Genomic DNA, 23037 nt, shown 5'->3' on the forward strand with positions numbered 1-23037 from the left:
TATCCCTGTACGTAAGATTTTCTGCTCCAGCTAACTGATTCAATTCCAGTCATAGTGGAATCTTCTAAACGATCCATTACCCTTTTTTTTTTCATTATTCCTATAGAGAGTTAGACATCTATGTCAGCTATTTAAAATATGTCAAATTTGTCACCCAACTTTAAACAAGAAAGGGTGTCACAGTTTGAAAGTAATGTGTAGTTTTATAGCTATGTACCATTGGAGAAAAAAACTGGAAACTGAGAATACATAGATTTGAAAGTCACCCGATACAATATTTTTCCTTTTAGAGACTCAATACTTTGTCAGTTCCTGTCTACTTGAACAGGAATGAATATGTTGACTGATCTCATCAGTGTGGCAAGAATATGGAGGCAGTATGTAGGAAACAAAACTAACTGCCTTGCCAGAGAGGAAGATATAAATGAATGACAGTATAAACATGATGACATCAGTAAGGATATTGCTGCAAGCTGAAATGAGACATTTTAACAAAACCAAAACAAAACATGTAGTGAAGTTTTTATTTCAGGATATCTTTACTCCTGTGCATTTGTAGCTCAGATTTAATGCTATTTTAACAGAGTAGTATTTTGTTCAGTTTAGTATATGCTTTTTTGTTTATTTTATAACTATATATTGGATGAACAAAATATAACATTAAAGTTTTTAATACAGATTATTCAAATGCTAGGAAATGTGAAATATAATGTTGATAAAACAACCCTTACTTTGTGCCCATGTGGATTATTATGCTGACTATTGATATTGGGTAACATAGTTATGTCATAAAATCTAATTATAAAACATGATAAATTTTTTTCCTCCCAGGCATTTATTACCGGGGAGAGTCAGCAGAACACCAGTACTTCTTTCTCTGAATATTGGTGTGAATACAAGAAATAATTTTGATGAATGACTAGATATAAGGAAGAAATCTTTTACGCTGAGGGTGGTGAAACACTGGCACAGGTTGCCCAGAGAGGTGGTGGATGCCCCATCCCTGGAAACATTCAAGGTCAGGTTGGCCGGGGCTCTGAGCAACCTGCTCTAGTTGAAGATGTCCCTGCCCACGGCAGGGTGGTTGGACTAGATGACCTTTAAAGGTCCCTTCCAACCCAGACTATTCTATGATTGCTATAATTCTTATGTCTTTTCAGCTATAATATTATGAAGCATGTAATAGCTTTTTGCTGTCTTGTCTGAAATTTGTTAAAAATTCATTAATAAGATGGTGTGTTCCCCTTCAATTCTCTTTTTTTCCCAGATACTTTTTAGATCAATTTTACTTCCTTTCCTCTCATCTCACCATATTACAAAATACTTACGCTAACGCCCAAAAAGCTGAATGTTGTTTATAGCCGATCAAATCAAAACATCCTTTTTTGCATACATGTTTTTCCTAGCTACATTTTATTTTTATTGTTATTATTTGTTTAGCACCAACAGTGATAAAGATGAATGCAGGGAATATTTTCAAATTTTATGAAGTCATTGAGTTAAGGTAGAGTAGATAAAAGCCTATGTTTGCTTAATAATATTTAATAAATCCCCTACTACAGGAAGTCTACCATTTTTCCATATAAATGGAAAACACCCAAGATGAAATAGACTTGGTTTTCTTTGAGGTTGTTTTTTTTAAATTCTGGTGAATTACTTCAAATGTTTCATTTAGTATGAAGTATTTTTGCTATTGTTGTGATGGTTTTGTGAATGACAGAAAATTCAAACCACTGACTAATTGTTTTGGTAGTTTTCTTGACATCAACTGTGTCAGGCACAATAAAGTGCAAAAACCGTGCTGGTAGCACAGATAACAGTGTTAGCAGTAAGCACATCTTAGAGAAATGGGGATACCTTGACCAGCCAGCAGCTCTATTAATTTACTACACTTCATATGCAATGGGTGGCACACTTAATATCAGCGGTGCCATCACACACACTCACACACACACACATATACGTATATATGTGTGTGTGTATTAACATTGCATGGAGAAAGCAACAGTGAAAACGCATTGTCAAGCTAAAGAAGGAACCATGATCTTTGGGGATTATCATCAAAGGAATGGTTGCTTGTAGAAGAGATGTTTGTGGTGTTTTTTTGTTGGTGGATTTTTTTTTTTTTTTTTGGTCTGCTTTGTTACTAGTTATCTAGACAGCTTGATTTCCATGGAAAACGCCACTCTTCTCACTGTAAGCTGTTTGGCAATGCCTGTTTCTACTGTTCTTCTATAGTGCCATTGCAAGAAGTGTGCATATCTGTTCTTTTAGTCTGTAGATTATGCAGATGCATCCTCACTATAAGCATTCTTATAAACTTATCAAAAAATATTGTATAATGAAAGTAGTATAGCTGATGTTAGGCTTGTGAACAAAAGCGAATAATAAATCTTGCAGTGGAAGAAAAATGAAAGATTGTTGGGTCTAAAACTAACTAGAAATAGGAAATAGTTTTTTAAAAAAGAAACACTGATCAACTTTCAGTGGCATCTGAAGCAAATGAAAATATTTTATTGTAACTATATTGAACCTGTGATGTCATGATTTTCTGGTGGTTTGTGCGTGTGGTGTGTGTGTGTGTGTGTGTATGTTTCTGTTTTGTTTTTGTTGAACTCCCAGGAAGAGGTTTAAACATGAAGGCAAAACTTTCAAACCTTAGCATGGCTAAATATGAAGCAAAGCTGCCATTTTATTTTTTTTTTCCTTTTTGTGCCTCCATCTAGATCTGTCACATAATTTAAAGAAAAAAGAAAGATACAATTTAACCGCAGGAGAGCTAATAGTGTGAAAAAAAAAAACCCTGATGAATTTTGTTTCCGCAGCACGATATTATCAAAGATTTAAGAAACAAATTTGCCAGCCTCGGCGAGAACTCTCTGGTAACAGCATAAATGTCTGTGTTGGTTTGCTTTTGAGTTAAAGGTTTCTTTTTCATTCATTTGAACATATTTCTCTTTTTTACCTCTTCTTTTTTGATTTATTATTCATACCCTCTATTTAGCAAGCCTTCATTTTTTAAACCTCTTCCATCTTCCAATGTCTTTTTTCCGTAACTTAGATGGAAAGTTTATGGCAGCAAAGCTGTCATTCTGGCTACTTCTGCTGCAGCTGTTCCTGCTTTTAGGTCATACATGTTTTGGGCGTTGTGTTTTTGGACATGATACTGACTGATTGTGTCATGTTCCTTTTGAGTAAGCTTTTTACCACGCCATCCGATGGACTCACTGTCATAGGGCTCTATGCAACTTCCATTTTGCAACTTATACTGCTTAGTCATCCTCAATTCTCCAGCAAACTTCAATTAACTTGGTGAAAGTTCAAACTCATCTGGAATTAACTGTGCGTTTATGTTTGCTCTTTATGTTCCTCTTTGTTTTTGGTAGTAGTTTAAATTACAAAGAACAAACTTCACCATTGCTCAAGCAACGTCATGCAGTATTGTTTGTTGCCGCTAGAGAATGCAAAATATAAAAGCACAGTGTATTCTGTCAAATATTCTGTTGGTAGGGTGGGCAATCTATATTGTAATATAATGATATGTTTTGAAAAAAATTCTGAGATGCTTCTGTTACTCTGGTATTCAGCAACAACTTGCAACTCAAGAGCCGCATACTGAGCAGTATGAAGTTATGGTCACGCTATAGAAGATTATTAAGAGTATGAACTGTTGCACAAAAACACGGCACAAAAGTGCAAGTTTGATATATGCAGTATATATATAATGACATGGGCTTTGAACTAACCTAATGATTTACAATTGAGATGACTCTTTTCAGATAAACTGCTAAAAACTTATTAAAGAAAAAAAAACAAGGGCAGAATATTACTTGAACATGTTAAGTATCTGTTCAGTAGCATTGTATGTATTAAAATGGTCCATGATGTTGCCATAGAGCCCATATACTAAGAGAAACCCAAAAACCTTTGGAGAACTGATAGTAACTGAAGTCCTCATCTTAAATGACTGGAATTTTTATTCAGGAAAAAGAAATGGAAAAGCAAAAACTTCTGTATCAACAAGCCAGACTGCATGACCGGGGTGCTGCTGAGATGGTTCTGCAGACAATCAGTGCTAGTAAAGGTAATGTTTTGTTGTGTAGATTACATATTAAACCTTGTTTCTAATGATCTTTGAAATGATTGTAATTCTTATTGGGCAAAACCCACAGGTATTTGGCACTAAAATTTGCTTTCAAAATGCACCCAAAGTTTCAAAAAGTATTGACAGCTAATCCAGAAAAGGATAATGAATAATTCTCATGAGGTGGTGGTTGTTGTTGTTGTTACTAATTTTTCTAGTGGTGATTGAGAGGAAGTGTGGAAAAGTTCATAGCTTTAGCAGTATACAATGACAAAAAGGCCCCCAAATTCTGGGACGTGTACAGTTCTGAAGTAGGTGTAGACTTTGGTCTTTCCCCCCACACCCCCCCCAAATATCTACTTTATTGGTGTACTTTGATAAAACATTTCAGAAATGTAAATGATGCTTTTGTCCCTTAGACACTATCTTACTCTAAGGTTTGATGCTTTCATTGTCTGTTCTGTGATTTGTTTCTACAGTAGCGATGGTTTAAAAATTCCTGTTTACAAATTTAATTTACTGTAACTAAATGCTTCAGATCACTGTCATTTTCTGAAGAAACAGGAAAAAAATATCTAGACTGGCATGCAGAGGAGACACATTGTTAAACTTGAAAGATAGTTTAAAACTGTGTACCCAGCCTTAAATCAACTGTTGGATGCTCTAGCAAATGAAACATGATTTATATTCATTGAGCTCCGTCCTTCCTTTCTTATATCTTGCTTCTTTTGTGTGCTGTGTATACATTACACTATGTCTGTAGGCACTCAGGAAGATACTAAGTCACACTAGAGATCATGAAAGAAAAATAGGTCTGTTTTACAAGAGAAACAAAAAGGCCTCTCCTGATAATTAACCATTTAAGTCATTGTACGGATAAGTTAATAGAACATTCTTATTTTTATATATGATCTAAAAGTATATTTTAAAACAATTTTAAGGTGAGATGGGGCCAATGGTTGCAGCTACCCTAAAGCTAGGGATTGCCATCTTAAATGGAGGAAATTCTACCGTTCAACAGGTAAGGTACTAATTTATTTTCACCCATTCTAGTCAGTATAGGTCTTTATACCACAGTGGTAATTATTGTAGTAGTGCATTATGTAATGTGACTATTTGTCAGATGCTGTTTATCCTCTTACTCTCATTCCCAGAAGAAAATAGTGTACCAAAGTACCCTATTTTACTAGGTATGTGTTTCTTATTCATATACATATAATTAATCTACAGAACACAAGGCTAAAAGAAATTTTTTTTGCGCTTTAGCTGGAAGGCGGAAATTTTATGTTAAATCATTAACTTCTAGAGGAGTTCTGTGGGAGGGAAGGATTTCTTGGGAGATTGCCATTGTCTTGTAGCCAGTAGCAAAATTGCTGACCCCAGTCTTCACCAAAAAAAATGTTACACACCTTCAGAAGTCATGGAGAGTCTTGGTGATAGAAGCAGAGAACTCAAACTTGATTTACTAATCTATAGTAAGATAACGTGGTGAGCAGTGGACAAGTCTGATATGTTAACAGCATTCTGCACTGTTGAAGAGAAGTGACTGATACAAAGTATGTTCAGCATTCTGTACTACTTGAAGACTCCTGAGTCCAGAGGGCTTCATACCTGCCATTACTATACTGCTGTAGGACAGTTTGAAGAATACAGACAACTGGGAACAGTTAAGGTCCCAAGTTAAGCAACCACTGAAGCAGCTGAATGCAACCAAAAATAATGTTCTTTTCAGGGGCTATCATTACCAGGAATTGACCAGAAAGACCACAAATTCTGCAAAAAAGTATCTGCTTGAACCATTGACAGTTCTTTGCGATGTCATGATATTAAATTACTTAGGAAAGTCATGACATTTATATGTAGTTATTTAATCTGAATTTGTAATGCTACAATCTAATTTTTTTAAAAATTATTTGATAAAGTCTTAACTAATCAGAATGCAGGAAACAGTTATTAGTATGGTTACAATAATACTAATACTACTAGTCTAAATTACATACTTATAACACAAAAGCATCAATAATACAGTTAGAATTGCTATTTTTTCAGTTGCCTCATTTTGACCCATTTTCTCTGGTGTTATGCTCACCTTTCCGATTTTCCTTTAGGTCCTAAGATCGACTCTTCAGTCTTTCTTGGGAAGAATTATATGGGTGGGGGGAGAGGTACAGAAGTGGTTTTGAAAGGTTGTCATCATCATCCTCTGGAGTTCTTTGCTTTCATTAGTACGGTGTTGTTGATGGGGGTGTTCTTCTGTGATCTTGGGTCTACTTGGGGTTATGCTGATACGTTTTGTTAACACTGTCTGCTTATGTGCTCTTTCATTTTGGAGGTTACTTATAATCCATTTTTCCTATTACTTTTGTTATTTGCAAAATGAGTTTTACCTCATTCACAATGTGAATTCTTGTAGCATTCCTACTAAGATTGATCTTTGAGCATTGTGATTTTTGTTCACAACTGGGACCTCTGGTGTCATCCTGTATCTTCACTCAGCAACACATTGCATTCTAGAATCAGAGTTCCCTCCACTGAATAACTTTTTGTTATTGCAATCTATTATCAGATAGGTATTACACATTACAATAAAGCTAAAACAAATTTAAAAAATACTCACATGACTACTAACATGCTGTTGCAGCTAAAATAATCTAAAACAAACTGAGGTTATGACAAGCCCAGTCCGGTGCTGAAATGGTAGTGTCAAAACAAATTTCTGGCCTAGTAGTGGCAAGATTGTATTTATATTAAACACTAAATTCTTCTGGCTGTGTTGACTTCAGTTACTATCTTTATTTTCCATGTTTTAGGAAGGAATATCCAAAATGGATGACCTTTTCTGTAAAGGACATAAGCATTAAATGTTCTTTTTATTTTTGATACCTGGATTTTTCTCTGCGGGACTCTTTTATCTAATTTGTAAATATTTCAAAATAGATATTTCAAAACACCAGCATCACTAGTAATCTAGAATCCATCTAGTAATAAGTTAACTAGATTAACACAAAGTATAAATATTAATTCTCTGCATAAATTATTTGTGTTTACTGCAGAAAATGCTTGACTACCTCAAGGATAAAAAGGATGTGGGATTCTTTCAGAGCCTTGCTGGTCTTATGCAGTCCTGTAGGTAAGAAAATACCTACTTTAAAAATTTATTATTTTGCATTTAGGTTTTATTCCACAGGATTTATAGTTTTGGAAAGATCCTCTACATACTTTTTGCAAACAGCACCTGGAGACTGTAATGTGCCGGATTTGGGGTAAAGGACAAGGTGGTGCTCATGGTATGAAATCTTCATATGATATGGATCTACCTTGGTAAAAGAGCTCTTTTCACAAATGTTTATGGCATTTGTGTCTACTTGAGATATACCAGCAACTCCAGAGTTAGGAGCATTCTTCAGAGGCAAATTCTTAACTCTGGAGGTACCCTGTAATCCTGCAGAGACCAGGATAATGATCGATGTTAAGTAATCATAAAGATTTTGGGAAAACCCAACTTTGCTAGAAATATTAATAGGACTTTTTAAAAGGCAGAAAAAGGAATGGAATATTGTGTTTTAATAAACTGTGGAGATACTGTCCATTCATGCTTCTTGACAGTTTATATTGATTTTATATACATAAATATATATATATTTAAATGTTTTACATATAATTCTGAAGAATAAACCGTATCAATAAATAAAGTATTAATGAACATAAAACATAGGACCAAAAGGGGCTTCCTGGATCAAGTGCTTCAGTCTTCTGTTATGTCAAGGGTGCCATGTTATATCCTTTTTTCTTAACACTGTCTTTGGCCAAGTTTCATTTTGAAATCAGTGAGGTTTCTTGCCAGCAGAACTACTGCTGTAGTTCATCTACATTCATCTGACTTTCATAAATATTCTTGCTTATGAACAGAAGTTATCCATGGCTAGCTGACATGCTAAGCCATGAAAGGCAGAACTTTGCAGATTCACAAATGGAAATATGTAAAAGTATATGTTCCTTAAGTCTGGTTAGTTGAATACATATTCCCCTTTGGCAGCTTCAGTTTTTCAGAATGTGAAGGGAGAGGAACACTGAGTGGAACTAATAATGACATAGTTTCTTAATGGGCCTTGCTGCTTGGGATGAACTGGGCTATAACATAAAATTAGTTAATAATATGACTTCTTTGTAACCCCTAAAATTAGTATGTATATCATAAACACATACATTCCCATTTTTTCGGTCAATCATGAAGAGCTAAATTCTATTGTCATTTGCAGGGCAAAAGCAGGTTAAGTCTATAGAGCTGAGTTTCGTAATCTTGTAGCAGATGCATATATTACGCCACTGAAATGTATCTTCTTGACACTAGTATGATTATATACTTAAATGAAATCACAAATCCTTCTCTGTCTTTCATGAAATATTATATATATTTAATTAATCACAGGACAAATGTAATTTTTCTCATTGCAGTGTTCTTGACCTAAATGCATTTGAACGTCAGAACAAAGCAGAAGGCCTTGGCATGGTGACTGAAGAAGGATCAGGTACTATCGATTTAACAGAAATGATCTGTGAACTTCTCTCTTTTACATTTTGCAGAAGCAAGCTGAATTTGAAAGAACCTTGTAAATATATATCTAGAGGCTGAAGCTAAAATATAATTCCCAAGAGTGGTTTATATTTAATTGGCCTACCTAAGCCCATGCTTGTCAATAGTAAATCACTAGCATGTGTTGAGTTTCAGAATGGTCCTAGAGGACTCTTAAGAAGTGAAGACTTTACATGTAAAATTGAAAACAGATTCTAGTTAAAAGCAGCAGTCTTTGTGCATGTAAAACATTTCAGAAGTCCCTAACCAGTTTCAGCATAAAATGAAATTAAGAGTTCCCACCTGATTTCTTAAACTGTCTTGACTGGAATGAAAAAGACAATTTAGTTAAGCCATAAGTTAAATATTAGAGGTCGAGGGAACTGTATCTGCTGTTTGGAAAAAAGTCTGCTGGGGAAGCTTTTTCTTTGAAATAATTATTTTCTCTTTGTCTTTGGGGAAATACTACAAAATTTTTGCTTTACTTTTGACTTTGAACCGATTTGGCTTTCTAGCCTCTGTGTTGTCAGTTCACTGTCAATTTCTTTCTTCTGTCTGACAGTAAGTTCTTCTACTCCCTTACTGTGATTGTCTGGAAACATTAGGTTCATTCTTATGTGACTTAATAGAGCTACCAAAGCACATTTTGTCCCCTTATCTTCAGTATTTTTTATTGTGCATTTTTATGTTTAAATCCTACAGTGACCTAATCTTTTAACATGTTTTTATCTTAAAAACAAGGTAAAAAAGCTTGACTGTATAATCATTATTGCATTTGGGGGTTCATAATTCATACCTGCAACACTGCATATCTCATTGGCTATTATGCCTGTAGCTCTTTTATGTGGCATATTTCTTGAATATTCAACTGTTTGTCTCAAATCAAAATCATGAACTATTAAATTTTACTGAATGACTTCAAGACCGATTATAAATACTGCTTCTCCGAAAGTGCTCCCATAGTTTAAATTGTAGATCAAATCCTGTTAGACTTATATAAGTAAACAAAATAAAACTGAACCCATGTGGATAAAATTTGGTCACAAGTTTGTGGATTGAGCACTGATGCAGCTATCTGGCATATAAGGATTTGGCCGTTACTTTCATGTTTTACTGAAGATTATTCTGCACAATGTTTTGCTCTTTTGGACAACATTTCTACTACTAAATAATTAAATTTATTATTTATAATGTTGGATTTTGAACTGGACTGTCAAGATATTGGCTCATTTTTCTTTTGACCGCTGCCTCTATTTCTAGAAAGGACTGATTTTGCATGCAAATACAAATAAATCTTTAAACGCTGCATAATTGACTCTACTTATGTTAGAGTATTTTTGTGTGTCCTCATTTGAGGGATTTTTTAAATTTTCTGTTTATTTGTTCTTTCTCTTTTAGTACAGACCTAATTTTGCCAAAACCAATACTAACTATATTTTGTATTTGCTAAAAACAGTTTCTCAACTTCTTTTTCTTTTTTCCCCTGTTTCTTTTTCTTTAAACTAATTGTCCTGTCCTCCCTTCCTCAGTCATCACTCATGAGCGTGGTAATTATTAAAAACAACTGCCTATTATTTATTTTTCCTGCTCTTAGCTTTGTGTCAGCACTGTACAGGTCCTGAACACCATTAGATTTCTTGTTCCTGTAAGACTGTTAAACTAGTGGGTTCTTTTCTATTATTATTACAATTGTGTGTTCCAAAATTCTTGGTTTTTATGTCAACTCTCCCCACTTTGTTCTTCCTCCTTTTCTCAGGATTTGCACAGTAACTGGCACACTAGATGTAAGAGCAGCAAGCTTTTTTAAACTTTTTTTTCTGTTCTTTTTTATTTCTTTTCATTTTAGTGAGCCCAGTATTTGCGATGGATGAACGTTACAAAATAAAAAAAAGTGTACCTGTACATACACAAAGCCTTGTGCTATAGTCCTCCTGTAGTATTTATGTTGTGTATTGAATGTGGCTTTATCGCTGCATTGATTTGTGCAAGCACAGGAAATCAGTGGTGGATCCAGTGAGGATTTGAGGGTGGTTAGTAAGGAGAGGACTTGCCACTGGCTAGGTTTATCTAATGCGTTCAGGAGTTGATACAAGAAAGAGATGGTGCATTGCTAATTTACAAGAATCAATATGTTTACAGGTGGTCCTTCCTTGCTGTGAAAGCTACTTGATGTGTTAAGGTTCCTATACCTCAAAGGTTCCTTACTTCAAGTAAAGGAAGAGTTTTGTAGGAGCAGTTGCCGTGAGATGTTCCTGTTGCCATGAGAAATGAGAATTTAAAGTACAAAATGTGTATACCATTCAGCAGAAACAATAAGCTCAAACACAGCAGATGTCTTTTCATTAGCCAAATGTTGGGAAGGGGCATGATCTGGATTTTTATTTGTTTTCTCAGTGGAAATTTTTTATTTGGCAGATTAACAAAATTCTACACTTAAGATCATGTGTTTTCATTTTCTTTGTTACTGAGCAGCAGCAATGTCAAGATACAGTAATCACACTATGTCAAAGATTTCTTGGCACAAAGGGATAATGTTTGCTAACAGCACCTTTTTTATGTATTAATATCCAGCGATTGAAAATTCAAGAAAACAGAACAAAGCAAAGTCAAACCAAAAAAGACTGTACTTTTCCTTTTCAGGGTTACGTTATTCTTGATATTACGCTACCTTCAAATAATAGTGATTTTTTCAATTCATTGGAAAGTAGTTTACATAAGAGCTGTACAGGTACTGGTATTAATACCTGATAGCATTATGAAAGCCCAGCCAGTGTGTCTGTGGGGAAACCCCTGTTGTGAACGGTTTCGAAGTAACCTAGATTTTATGGGATACCTGAGATCCATATGTCTGTTTGCAGTCCTATGAATAACCATCTGTAAATACTACAAAGGAAGTACCAAAGATGTGGAAATGTTTTCTCCCATTCCTTTTTTCAAGGGAGATACTTACGCTATGAGTAATTAATTACTCCTCAATTAAAGATCATTTTATTGATTCCCAGGGGAATGATGGGATGTAAAATATGCACTGTAGCCTGTTCCTCATGTCATCTGAATCTGATGCAGAAGCATATTAATGAGTAATTGTCATTGAGTTTACAACCTATAAGCCTGAAACTATTCTTGCCAAAGTCAAAGAAAAACTGCTGTTGACACTTATGGGAATAGAGTCAACTTTTCCTCAAGGGCAGTGCTTGTTTCTGGTCCCATGTCAACCTTGGCAATAGGTAGAAAGCCCTGTACTGAGTCAACATGGATGTGAGATTTATTGCTCTATTCCAACTGTTTCTTTGTACTGTCTGCATCGTAAGCTCCTTGTCCTGACATTCCTCTGACTGGTACTACCTTCCCTTTCCAAACCCTGGAACCCCCACTGGTAACAACATTGATGGTTCTTCAGCAAATGTGTTTCTTACTTGTTTTTGTGATGTACTCAATGTTGTTTCTTCTGTATGTATTTTGTTTTGATTGTTCTGTTTCCTTTTCAAAAAAGGGGGGTTCAAAACCGGAGACGTAGAAATGCTTATTATTTTTTCATTTTTTCATTTTTCATTTAACACTCATACTCTATGCTATTTCACTGTGAGTCACAAAAGTCTTGAAAGTGCAATGTTTTTTCTCCTTTGGAGAGACTTGTTTTACTTCTCATATGAAGTAAAAAATTTAAGATGTTAAGTTTACACTTAGATTATTTTACCTTTTTTTTCCTTTTTGTCAGGAAAGCTCTATTTTTATTTTTAATCTTTTAATATCGTATCATGGCATTATTTTGTTTCTTCATAAGTTCTCAGAAGGCTTATTTTAATAAAATACAATTTTAGAATGAAATTTGATCGGATAGTAGGTCCTAAAGGACTTTCTATTAAACTGACTGAGAGTGGTACACATGCCGTATAATAAATAGCTATAATGAGGGTACACATCAGGGCTATTTTCAGCCAATAATAACATCAATAAATATGTTTTGTCCTTCACTAACCTAGTCACACTTAAAGTGGATGTTTAAATTCTGCGCGATCCACTGTAGCCTACATTGGAGGGGTGTTTTCCACCTTTATATCACTGTATTTGAATCAGTGTTTGCATTTAAAAAGGAACTTAAGTAGCTTCAGTTCAGAGAAATTGTTATGTGTCACTCGGTGAGAAAACAAGAGCTTTTCTTATTTGAATCAGATTATTGAGAAGTCAAAGGCATGCAGCACTCACAATCCAACCCAACATTGCCCGGGTCTTGTGATAAGAATAAATTCACTTGGTTTATCATGGGAGAGCTTTGCTCTTGCTTAACAGCCATCAAGAAGGAACCCTGTTCCTTTTTGAAAGCTGAAAGTATTTGTATATTTCTGTAATATGTAGCATCAGACCAATGTTTCTGAGTAGTAATAGAAGTCAGAGCTTTTCCATTGAGGATTAAAAAAAAAAAAAAGAGAGAGAGAATTATTAAACTTGGACACGTACTTTCAAGGAAAAAAAAACACGTGTTTTATTTTTCATTCAATCTTATTTTCACAGGCTTAAAGCCTTCATGTGTGTAGCCATATCATTTACATACAGCATGAGCAATGGCAGCATTTTAACATCTAAGCAAATATATGCCAGAATGTACATCATATCAACAGAAATTAAAGAACATGGTTTCCTGACAAACCTAAGTCATACTATGTGCAGTGTGTATATTTGTAAGTACATTATCTTTGCAAATCTTTGTATGTATTGGCATGAATTTGTGTGCACAGCAGCAAAGGTTGTTCTCAGATTTTATAGAAATGGATCTGCACTTCAGTTCTGTAGTTGCCAGTGACCTTTTGCAGTCAGTAAGTAACATCTGAAAATTAAAATTCCTGTCAATGCCAACATCGGTTTTAGTCAGATTTTGATCAGCTGTAGAAATTGAAAACCAGGATTATTTTAAATCTTAGTGTGGCCAAGCTGTTTGAAACAAGGTTTTTTTTCTTCATTTTGAAATATGTAAACATATTTCCAAAAGGAACGGAGCTTTCAGCTTATGTGAAATGATGTACCTAAACACCTTCTGATTTTGCAGAATTTTGCAATAACTTTTATTCATTTTGTGATTTCTTTACAGTGGAGCTAGTTAAAAGACCCTTCCAAACCCTTCTCAAATTAAAATCGGAATTTATTTTATAAAAATTCCTAAATTCCAGTGGGTGTACTAAAAGCCAGAAGATTACTTTATAAATTAATCTGTATAATCATTTTAACTTGAGACTTGTTTTCCTTCTTGTTCTGAAAAATCTTACTTGATAACAGGGCAAGAAAAATAGAGGTGGAAAAATATTAAACTGTAACTTATTCTGTAGTCTTATTCATACAAATGGCTTCGATTCAGTGACATCTTGATATGCAAGAAATACATGGTTGAGCCTTTTATGGGCTTGATTTTTCCAGCTGTAATGCATCAGCGATTTTCCTTGTGAGTTATTTTTTAAAATCATTGCCATCTCAGCAGTCAAGCTACACGCATTGCATGTGTGAAGGTACAGGCTTCACCAAATATTTGGCTTTCTGTAATGCTTATTTTTCAAAATATAAATATTCATCTAGATCAACAAAGCATGTGACTCCAAGTGTAACTTTAAGCATGACAGGAGTTCAGTTAAATTAAAAAAAAGAAAGTGACTAGTCCTGCAGGATATTCTATACTCAGGCTTTTGGCCAGCAGCATATGAAACTATCTTGCAGGGCTGAACCAGCATATAATGTTGAATAATATCCTTCTAAGTGCACAGGCACCTCTTGATTTTGCTTCTTGCCTTCTCGGGCATATATTGTATGTATGTGCTAATCAGCACTGACAGAAACAGTCATTTATTTTTCATTGTTTAATTAGCTGAAAGGGTTTTCAGTCTTCTGTGACTGAAAAACTATATATCTAGTATTTATATCTGGGATGGAGAAAAATGTCATGGAATGTCATTTATAGTATTTGGCTCATTCTTGGAGAAAGAATGGCGTATTGTTTGCCACTACCATAAGTACACATCTGGAATTAGGAGGAAGTACATTTTATCTTTCCCTATGTTGCAAGAAACTGTGTTGGCATATACTTTGGTGATATATGCTCTTAATACCAAACATTATGTCTTGATGGCAACAGGAAAGAGTGAAATTCCGTACTTTTAAAATATTTGTATTAGTTTTCAAAATGCTTTTGCTTCCTAATCCTACTGTTGTACTGAAGCTTCTCACTTGAAAATTCACAGGCTGTGAATTGATAAGTCCATTAGCTTGAACTTGTAATTGTTCATGACTTTATGTAAAGTTAAACTTCTGATCATGTTTGTGTTTAGATATATCCCAAGTTGTACTAAATACTGTTTACAATTCACTGTAATAATGTAATTATAATAATATAATAATTTATAAATGTAGACATTATAGAGTTATCCACCGATATAACAGTATGTCAGTAATTGTTAATGTAATTATTATTGTCTATAACCTATAGAGCTTTTTTTTTAAAAATTTTAATTCATTTACTCACTATTCTGGTTTTCTTCTGTTCATACACTAAAATATTGTCTTTGTAGACATGGGATTTTGAAGGTCAGATAAAAGCCTAAAATATGTCCCCATTAAAAAAAAAAATCCAAATTCTTTTGCAGTTTGCTTACATTTTTATCTCCTTTCCTTTTGTTGTCTACAAATAGCACTTGGCCACATATTCAAATGGTGTATATTCTAAAAAGTAGAAGTTTTTCTGGCTTCCATTTTTGTTGCCATACACATTCCAAATACTTTTCCAAGGTCCTAAATGGGAATTTCCTTATTTTCAATAGGTGTCCTTTATTGTTTTGAACACCTATGTTGTTGTCCTCCTGTGTCAATTAATTAGCTGTTCTACATTTTCCTCCGTCGTGATTGTTTTCCTGGGTGAATGGTTGTTTCTCCTCTTCACGTGTCAGTGTACAAAGTTAACTGTATGTATCGATGTAAATGAAATAATGGTGAGTTAGTTGAGGGCTTTTTAGTATACTGTTTCCTGTGAAGAAGCAAGAAAATGAACTGAAGCTTTATACATTTGGATACTGGCTATTTACCAAAAAATGAACTGAAGGGCCTAATTCAGTAAAGCAGAGCACATTGGCATTTGTTCTAGTTCATCATAAGTTTATGACTTTATTTTGTCAAGGGAGACAAATGCCTAACATCCATTTTGTGTCAGCAGCAGACAGGTACTAACTCCTCAAATATTTCAGCCGAAATGATTCTTGAGAATGCACACAGCTATAAATTTCATGGGTTATTTTAGAGTATTTTAAAATCTAATAGTTTATTTGGGGAATGATTTTCATTACTGTTTGATTAAATCTCTTTCTGTATTTTTAAGTACCTTTTTTTGTGATGAATGGGAACCAAATTAATCCAATCCTAACCTTTGTGTGTAATGCAGCATTCATGCCCGGCAAGGTCAAACAAGAATGTAAATCATGCATTAATTGTAAAATGTTGCCAAGCTCATGCTGCCATATTTATAAATCAAAAGTTAAGTTTCATAATTTAATTTTTTTTAAACAAAATAACTATCTGCCAAGCACAAGTCATACGTGCTTCAGATAGATTGGTGGTTATAAATTTTCTCTCCCCTTCTCTCTTTCTTAAAATTAAATATGGAGATTTTCTTCAGGGGCTGTGGGGTGTTACTTGGCAGCCTGTGATAATCTGCTTCCATCTGGCCTTTCTACAGGAGAAAAGGTGATGCAGGATGATGAGTTCACCTGTGACCTCTTCCGCTTCCTTCAACTGCTTTGTGAAGGACATAATTCAGGTTTGTGGGCAGGCTGCCAGTCAGCTAAGCCAAGGTGATGGTAACTAAAGATAAAAGCTCTTCATTGCTGAAAGTTTGGCAGCCTTCATAAAATATTATGAAAGCTGGAGTAGCTGCTAGACTGTACATGAAAGGAAAATATTTATGTGAATTAAATTGCCAGGTTTTTTAATCAGCTTTAACTTTGCAGAAAAGATAACGGTTTCCAAAATGATGAGTTTTGTATCTTGACCTACTAGGAAAGGTAAATTTTTATAGGAAAATGTACATGGTTTATAACTTCTAGTCAGCAAAGATTCAGAGGAAAAATATAACAGGAAGGTATATTTATTGTTCTTTGGCAATGTTCTGGTGTGCGCTATTTGGCACTAATGTCAGTTAGAATTGTATGTGAAATTACAACAACATGCACAATACCTTTCTTGAAGAAGTAGCATCTATTTTAAAAATACAAAAACAAATTAAACAAATACGTGCTATTAAGCATATTTTTATTATTAAGTACATTTCCCTGTGTTCTCTGTCATCATTAGGGAAGAAAAAGAAAAAAAAGATAATTTTTTTTAGCCGTTGGACATATTTATGACTTTGTAATCAGGAATTGTATAATTATGTGATTTAATTCTGCTTTTGCTTAACAAAATATATACTAGGTGTAATTATGTTGATATTGATGGAGTTCTAGAGATGTAAAATTAGTCATAAATGAGATGAAAATAAGACCAAGTTAAAGTTCTACAGATGAAACAGATAATCAAGTTTCTGGATTCAGAAGTTCACTGGTTTGTGATCTCTGCAATTAAAAGCTGAAACTCTTAAAATGGTTTGTTGCCAAAAAAAAAAAAGATTTAAAAAAAAAAAAAATCCATTCCTTTCAGCTATACTTTCCTAGACATGTTAAATCAGAATTAATTTGCAGGAGTAGTTTTGTAAGTCTTTAACACTTAAATAAGTTTAATTTAAACTTTTATTTGAATTTTTAGATTTTCAGAATTACCTGAGAACTCAGACTGGTAACAACACAACTGTTAATATTATAATTTCCACTGTGGATTACTTATTAAGAGTTCAGGTAGGTTAACTTATATACTAATTAAGTAGATGACAATAATAACTTGCTTCTATACAATATTTACCATTTTTAAAATTTATTACATTTATTTTGATCATAAGGCAGAAGTTTATAAAGTTTCTGAATTTCTTAATTTCTCTGGAATTTCCTTCAGCAATGCATGGCTTGCTGCCACAAAAGTTCCATTTACAGCAAAATGAAACTTCATCCTTATCACAAAATGTTCAGTTTTATTAGAGGAGCACATTTATTTGTCATGACATTTGTCCTGGTCACTGTAGCCCATGTTGATGAGAGAGGCTGTAATTCTCTACTGGTTACAGTTCTTTAGGAGTTGTTATTTTGTACTGTGAGAGTCGAAGGTGACAAAAGTGTGAAAGACTGATTTCAGCCATTAGATGCAAGAATGCAATGGAGTCTGTTAACCAAGGAGAGCAGGCAGAAGGTAGATACACGCTAAGTGTATCAGTGAATACTGTTAGCCAGTTGTTGACTGAGACTACCCTGTGACGCATTGTTCAAGTTAAGCTTCAGCCAGCTGCTTTTTCATCCGTGTTCTGATTTAGTCTGAACACTGGGCTACTGTATGGATAGTCATGGGATGGTATGGTGTGAAGCGTAAGAACAGCACATCATTTTCTAAGGAGGAAAAAAAAAAGCAAAAAAAAACCCCAAAAGCAGAAGGCTAGATTAAAAACCCTTCAGCCCTCTAATTTGAATTATCTCTCTAATCTTTAAATATGAAAACATTACATTGTCACAAACCAGTAGAAAGTAATGAAAATCTAATTTGTTTCCAGATTAGAGCATGTGAAAGGCATGAAAACATATTTTCTGATAACTGTTAATAATTTTTACCTATTATTCTTATCTTTCTGAAAATCACTGTGCATGATAATATATTTTGTTGTGGTTTTTTAAATTTATCTAGTTAAGTTTTCCCTTTAGCCATTTATTTATCGGGTCTGAGAATTCCAGGCTTTGAAAATTGGTGGGTTTTAAGTTGCTGCTGTTATCAACGTTGCTTTTTATCCTTATGCATTCTGTAGAAGTTGTAGGGACAATACAATGATTTTCATTCCATTGCTTACTTTGTTGAAACTTTAATAAGCTCACCTTTGGGGAAGACAGAAAGAGGAATCATGCACACAAAGCAACGTTTGTTCCCACTATTGACTAGCTGTCAAGCACGCAGTATAAAGAGAGATTGTTTAATGAACAGCATGCAGCATGGTAATACTACTAAGTACTCCTTTTCAGAATGCAGGTGGTTGTATTTCTAAAAGCAGATACCAACAGATCTAATTTTTATTTTATTTTATTCTATTTTGAGGTTTACTGTGGGGCTTTTTAATTCTTTGTTTCAGTTTATTTGTTTTCCTATTGATTCCCTTGAGATGAAACTACAGTTCTTGAAGTGGTACTTGAGAATCGGTGGGGGGGTCATTTAAAACCTTTATAAACTAAATACTTTTCAGAACTAGAATGCTATCTAATGTTATTTTTCGTATCTTAATGAATAACCAGTTAGAGGCAGTTTGATTATATGATCTCTTTGCTCTTCTCACAACTGTTTTTTAGGAATCCATTAGTGATTTCTATTGGTATTATTCTGGAAAGGATGTCATTGATGAGCAAGGACAACGAAATTTTTCCAAAGCCATCCAGGTTGCTAAACAAGTTTTCAATACTCTTACGGAGTATATCCAGGTAAATTAGTTTCATTGGAATTTTATGGATTTAAAAGAAAATTAATCATAGTTTCAGCATGAAGACGTAATGTAGCTAGATATAATATAGATAGAAATATAATATAGATGCATTTATGCTTCAACATTATTTTAGTGCATTTATTTAAGTAGGAAGTGAAGGTTTGAAAAAAAATATATAGCTATCACTACTCCTTTGGAATCTTAGCAATTTAGTCGAATTCACAGTTATTAGTGAATAATCATCCTTCGGTTGTATGCAAGATAGTAGAGTGGTTTTTTTGTTTTTTTTTTAATTTGGCCTAGACTGCAGCCATGTTAGCCACTTTCAAGTCTTCACTTTTAATCCATTGAGAAACTAAGGTCAATGCAAAACATAGTTGCTCTTTAGTCAATAGAACATTAGATTGTATCTTCTGACAGGAATAAGGCTGTTTTAAGGCATCAGTGCTGTGTTTGAAATACTGAAGTCACACATTACATTTGAGAATTGTAGAGATGTACTTGAAGTGGACTCTGCAATAAATGAGATTGGGATCAATTCTGTCAAAATAACAATATAGCAGTTCTTCCATGATATGTTAGGAATTCAGTGTAATTTAGTTCTTCTTTAATTCCTCATGTAAATCAGTCAACAATATTACAGTTTGTTTCTGTATATAATAAGCAGGTTAGAGAGAATCTCATTAGACTATCAGGTGTCTATTATATTGTTTTCATTCAAATGAAAATCATTATTACAAAAATAGTATCTTACAGTTCATGAGGATGAAATGTGATAGAATAGGACTGAATAAATATGAGTAGAAGCAGCTTACGTACATGTGCGTACATGTATTTAATGTATACCTATTTGGCAAATCACAAATAGCATTGTTAGCTGGTAAAGATTTTATTTGTTATCCTTTGAGGCTTCAAAAGATTTTGTATTCCTGCTTTTCAGAAGTTGGAATTTTTGGAAGAATATTCTTTAGCACTGTGTTCTACCACAGCTAGAATATGCTGGGGGAAAAAAAATCAGGAGTCTGATTCCCTAATTTCTTATGCCAATTTTGCATTAACCTTCTATAAAGTTATTCCTGATTTACAGAACGACGTAGGGAAGAATCAGCTTGATTGTACCCCTTTAGCATTTGCAGTTTCAAGTTGCAAGCAAATATACTTTTTGTGGTTCTGAATTAGTAAATTAGGACTTGGCTAAAACAGAGGCAGAATGGTTATTAGGAATAGGCATTGCTTACAGTCAGTGGTGTTATTAAATAGATAAATCTATATATGTTTAATTTTTCATAGCAGTTTCTAAAGGACAGCCCTGAGCTATGCACTGCCTGTATGTCTTCCTTCCTGTTTTTGTTGAGTTTCTTGCAAATAAACTCTGCTTTTCTTTTCTTTTTTTGTTGCCTGAACAATAGGGGCCATGTACTGGGAATCAGCAAAGTCTGGCACACAGCAGGCTATGGGATGCTGTAGTTGGTTTTCTTCATGTGTTTGCCCACATGCAGATGAAGCTGTCTCAGGTATCTTTTTGTTTTACTTTTTCCTTTTTAAGTTACTAACTTTTTTGTAAAAGATAAACAGACTTGTTAATATGTTTGAGTCATTAATAACAACAGTTAATAGGAGAAATAAGAGGAAAAATAAGAGAGAGAGGTGATAGAATACAATAGAGTTGAGCGAATAAATTACAAAATTGTAGTAGGTATGAATAGCAGGCCTGTAATTGGATTACTGGCCGCAGGTACAAAGCCGATTAGATCAAGCTGCAAATGAAGTGTATCACCGATATTCAGAAAGAACTAATCAGTTCCTGTCTTCCATACCAAAGTTCTGTCACAATGTTTTCTGCAATTTTGCATGAGCGTTTTATGCAGGACCCCTCTTCATTGATGTGTCCTGTATTGAACCCTAGCTCATCATTATTGAACCCTAGTTCAACATACGTCTGCATCTAAGCCTTTTCTACTCTTAGTAGAGAAAGAGAGTAATCAGGCCTTAGAATGGGTGAATAGCTTTTGGATGTGAGTACTCATTTCATAAACTATAGATATAGTGTAGGGGACTGGCATAGACAGCTCTTTAGGGGATTAAAATTAGGTGAGAAGAATCCTATCTTAAGCAGTGCATTTTTCAACGTCTTACCTTTTTAAAAGAATTACACATCTTAATTGAATGTAGTGATTCTAAATTTTTTACATAATTTGACATTCTCAGAGAAAATTGTCATAGGCTTATAAAGGTTTTAGTTGTCGTTAAGGAATACGGCTCTGACAGCTCTGAGGTTTTTAGATTTTTTTGGCTCCAAATGTATCCATGTAAGTATTCTTTGCATAAATTAAAGTAGTCCTGCTCAAATGATTTTCCTCCCTGCCATTGGGACTTTATGGCTGAAAGTAGACTGATCGCTTAGATTTGTAGACTTTGTGCTACAGGTATGCTTCTCATTCTTTATGGCTAAATAGAAATCTTCTTCCAGCAAATGGCATCACAGTGAAACCTGTTTTTCAAGAGTGATGCATTGAATTTCTACTGAAGTGTATTTATAAGTGCCTGTAGATACTGTCCTGGTTTTGGAACATCTTTGTAATTTTAAGAATTGAAAAAACAGTTAATGTTTGGGTAGGCCACGGGTGGTGGCTATTGTGCTTTCTTCCTGTAAGCAACATGGAAAGCAGTATCTAAGTAGTTACTGACGGCGAGTCAAACACGTGGTAACTGTGTGTTGATTGAGAACTATGATGTGGCTACTGGCCAGATTTGTTTTACAGTAATGACAAGTTTATAGCCTCAGCTGTGCCTGGAGTGGCTTCATAGTATCTTTTACTTACTGCATCTAGAAAACAATGATACTCATCCTGCCACAGAGAGAGCCAAGAAGCTTTGCACAATGAGATCCATTGTAGTGTGTGGAGTTACTCATGCTGTTCTGTGGGATGACAGAAACACAGTCTACTCCAAATGTATGATAAATAGCGATGGTGTCTTTCTCTTGTGTGGAGCTTAAGCTCTTGGCTTTTGGGAGCTCCTTTAGGAGGCCAGCAGAGCCTTGGGAAAGACCAGAATAGACGTGAGCTCTTTTGTTCATTTATATTTATTGCAAGAATATATTAATAAGCTTTTCAGATTCTGTTGAAATACCAGTTTTCAAAGGTGTAGAGGGTGGCTAAATGGATTTATAAGGAGTTGCCATATGGCTTTTGTTTGTAAGAGGGGCCTGCCTAGGCTAAGTATTTGGTTTTTGTTTTAAATTGGGAGTTTCCAGAGCACTTTTGGAGAATATTTGAAACAAGATTTAAATAGGAACAAAACTAAATCACTGTTTTTTGGTTTGGGTGATTTTTTTTTTTTTCTTTTTCCTTCTCTAGTCTTGTACTAGGAAGCAACAAGGTGATATTGGTAACACTTCTGAAGAAAACTGTAAGGCAGAAAATGAAAGTAAAATTTTCAATCTAAATAAACAAAGATCATCCAGGTTGTAAGCAACTTTTGAAGTACAGAGATTTATAATGAAAACTTACAAGACAAATCAATTAGAAATCTTCATTATTTCCAACTTGTGCTGTTTTCAATCCAACATCCAAATTGCCATAAAGTACCTTGAGTTTGTTGTACTAATCACTGAAGTCCAGCAATGCTCAAATATGCCTTATCAGTGGCATGGTGCAACAATGTATCACTGAGGAAGAAATTAAGTAGTTGAATAGATCTATTCAGATAGACTCCAGGTTGAAATCATTGGCAAGCGAAATAGTAAACTTGATAAGCTGAATGAGATAAAAGATGGCTAAGAGAATCAATATCATGTCTATTTAA

At 34.3% G+C, this 23037-nt stretch overlaps 1 protein-coding gene across 3 annotated transcripts in view; it reads left to right on the forward strand.

The window, feature by feature from the left end:
* RYR2 (ryanodine receptor 2) overlaps positions 1-23037 on the forward strand; it is a 457875-nt gene that overhangs the window by 398275 nt on the left and 36563 nt on the right. For 2 of the 3 annotated variants that reach the window (XM_076334182.1, XM_076334183.1), the window contains 8 exons: positions 3985-4084; positions 5026-5105; positions 7138-7214; positions 8540-8613; positions 16366-16446; positions 17430-17518; positions 19100-19228; positions 20640-20744. In XM_076334182.1, the coding sequence (XP_076190297.1) occupies positions 3985-4084; positions 5026-5105; positions 7138-7214; positions 8540-8613; positions 16366-16446; positions 17430-17518; positions 19100-19228; positions 20640-20744 (735 nt within the window). Of the gene's footprint in view, positions 1-2825; positions 2883-3984; positions 4085-5025; positions 5106-7137; positions 7215-8539; positions 8614-16365; positions 16447-17429; positions 17519-19099; positions 19229-20639; positions 20745-23037 lie in introns of all 3 variants that reach the window. The other variant, XM_076334184.1, reaches the window with a different exon arrangement.

Source organism: Aptenodytes patagonicus, chromosome 3 (genome assembly GCF_965638725.1).
Source record: "Aptenodytes patagonicus chromosome 3, bAptPat1.pri.cur, whole genome shotgun sequence".
Taxonomy (NCBI): domain Eukaryota; kingdom Metazoa; phylum Chordata; class Aves; order Sphenisciformes; family Spheniscidae; genus Aptenodytes; species Aptenodytes patagonicus.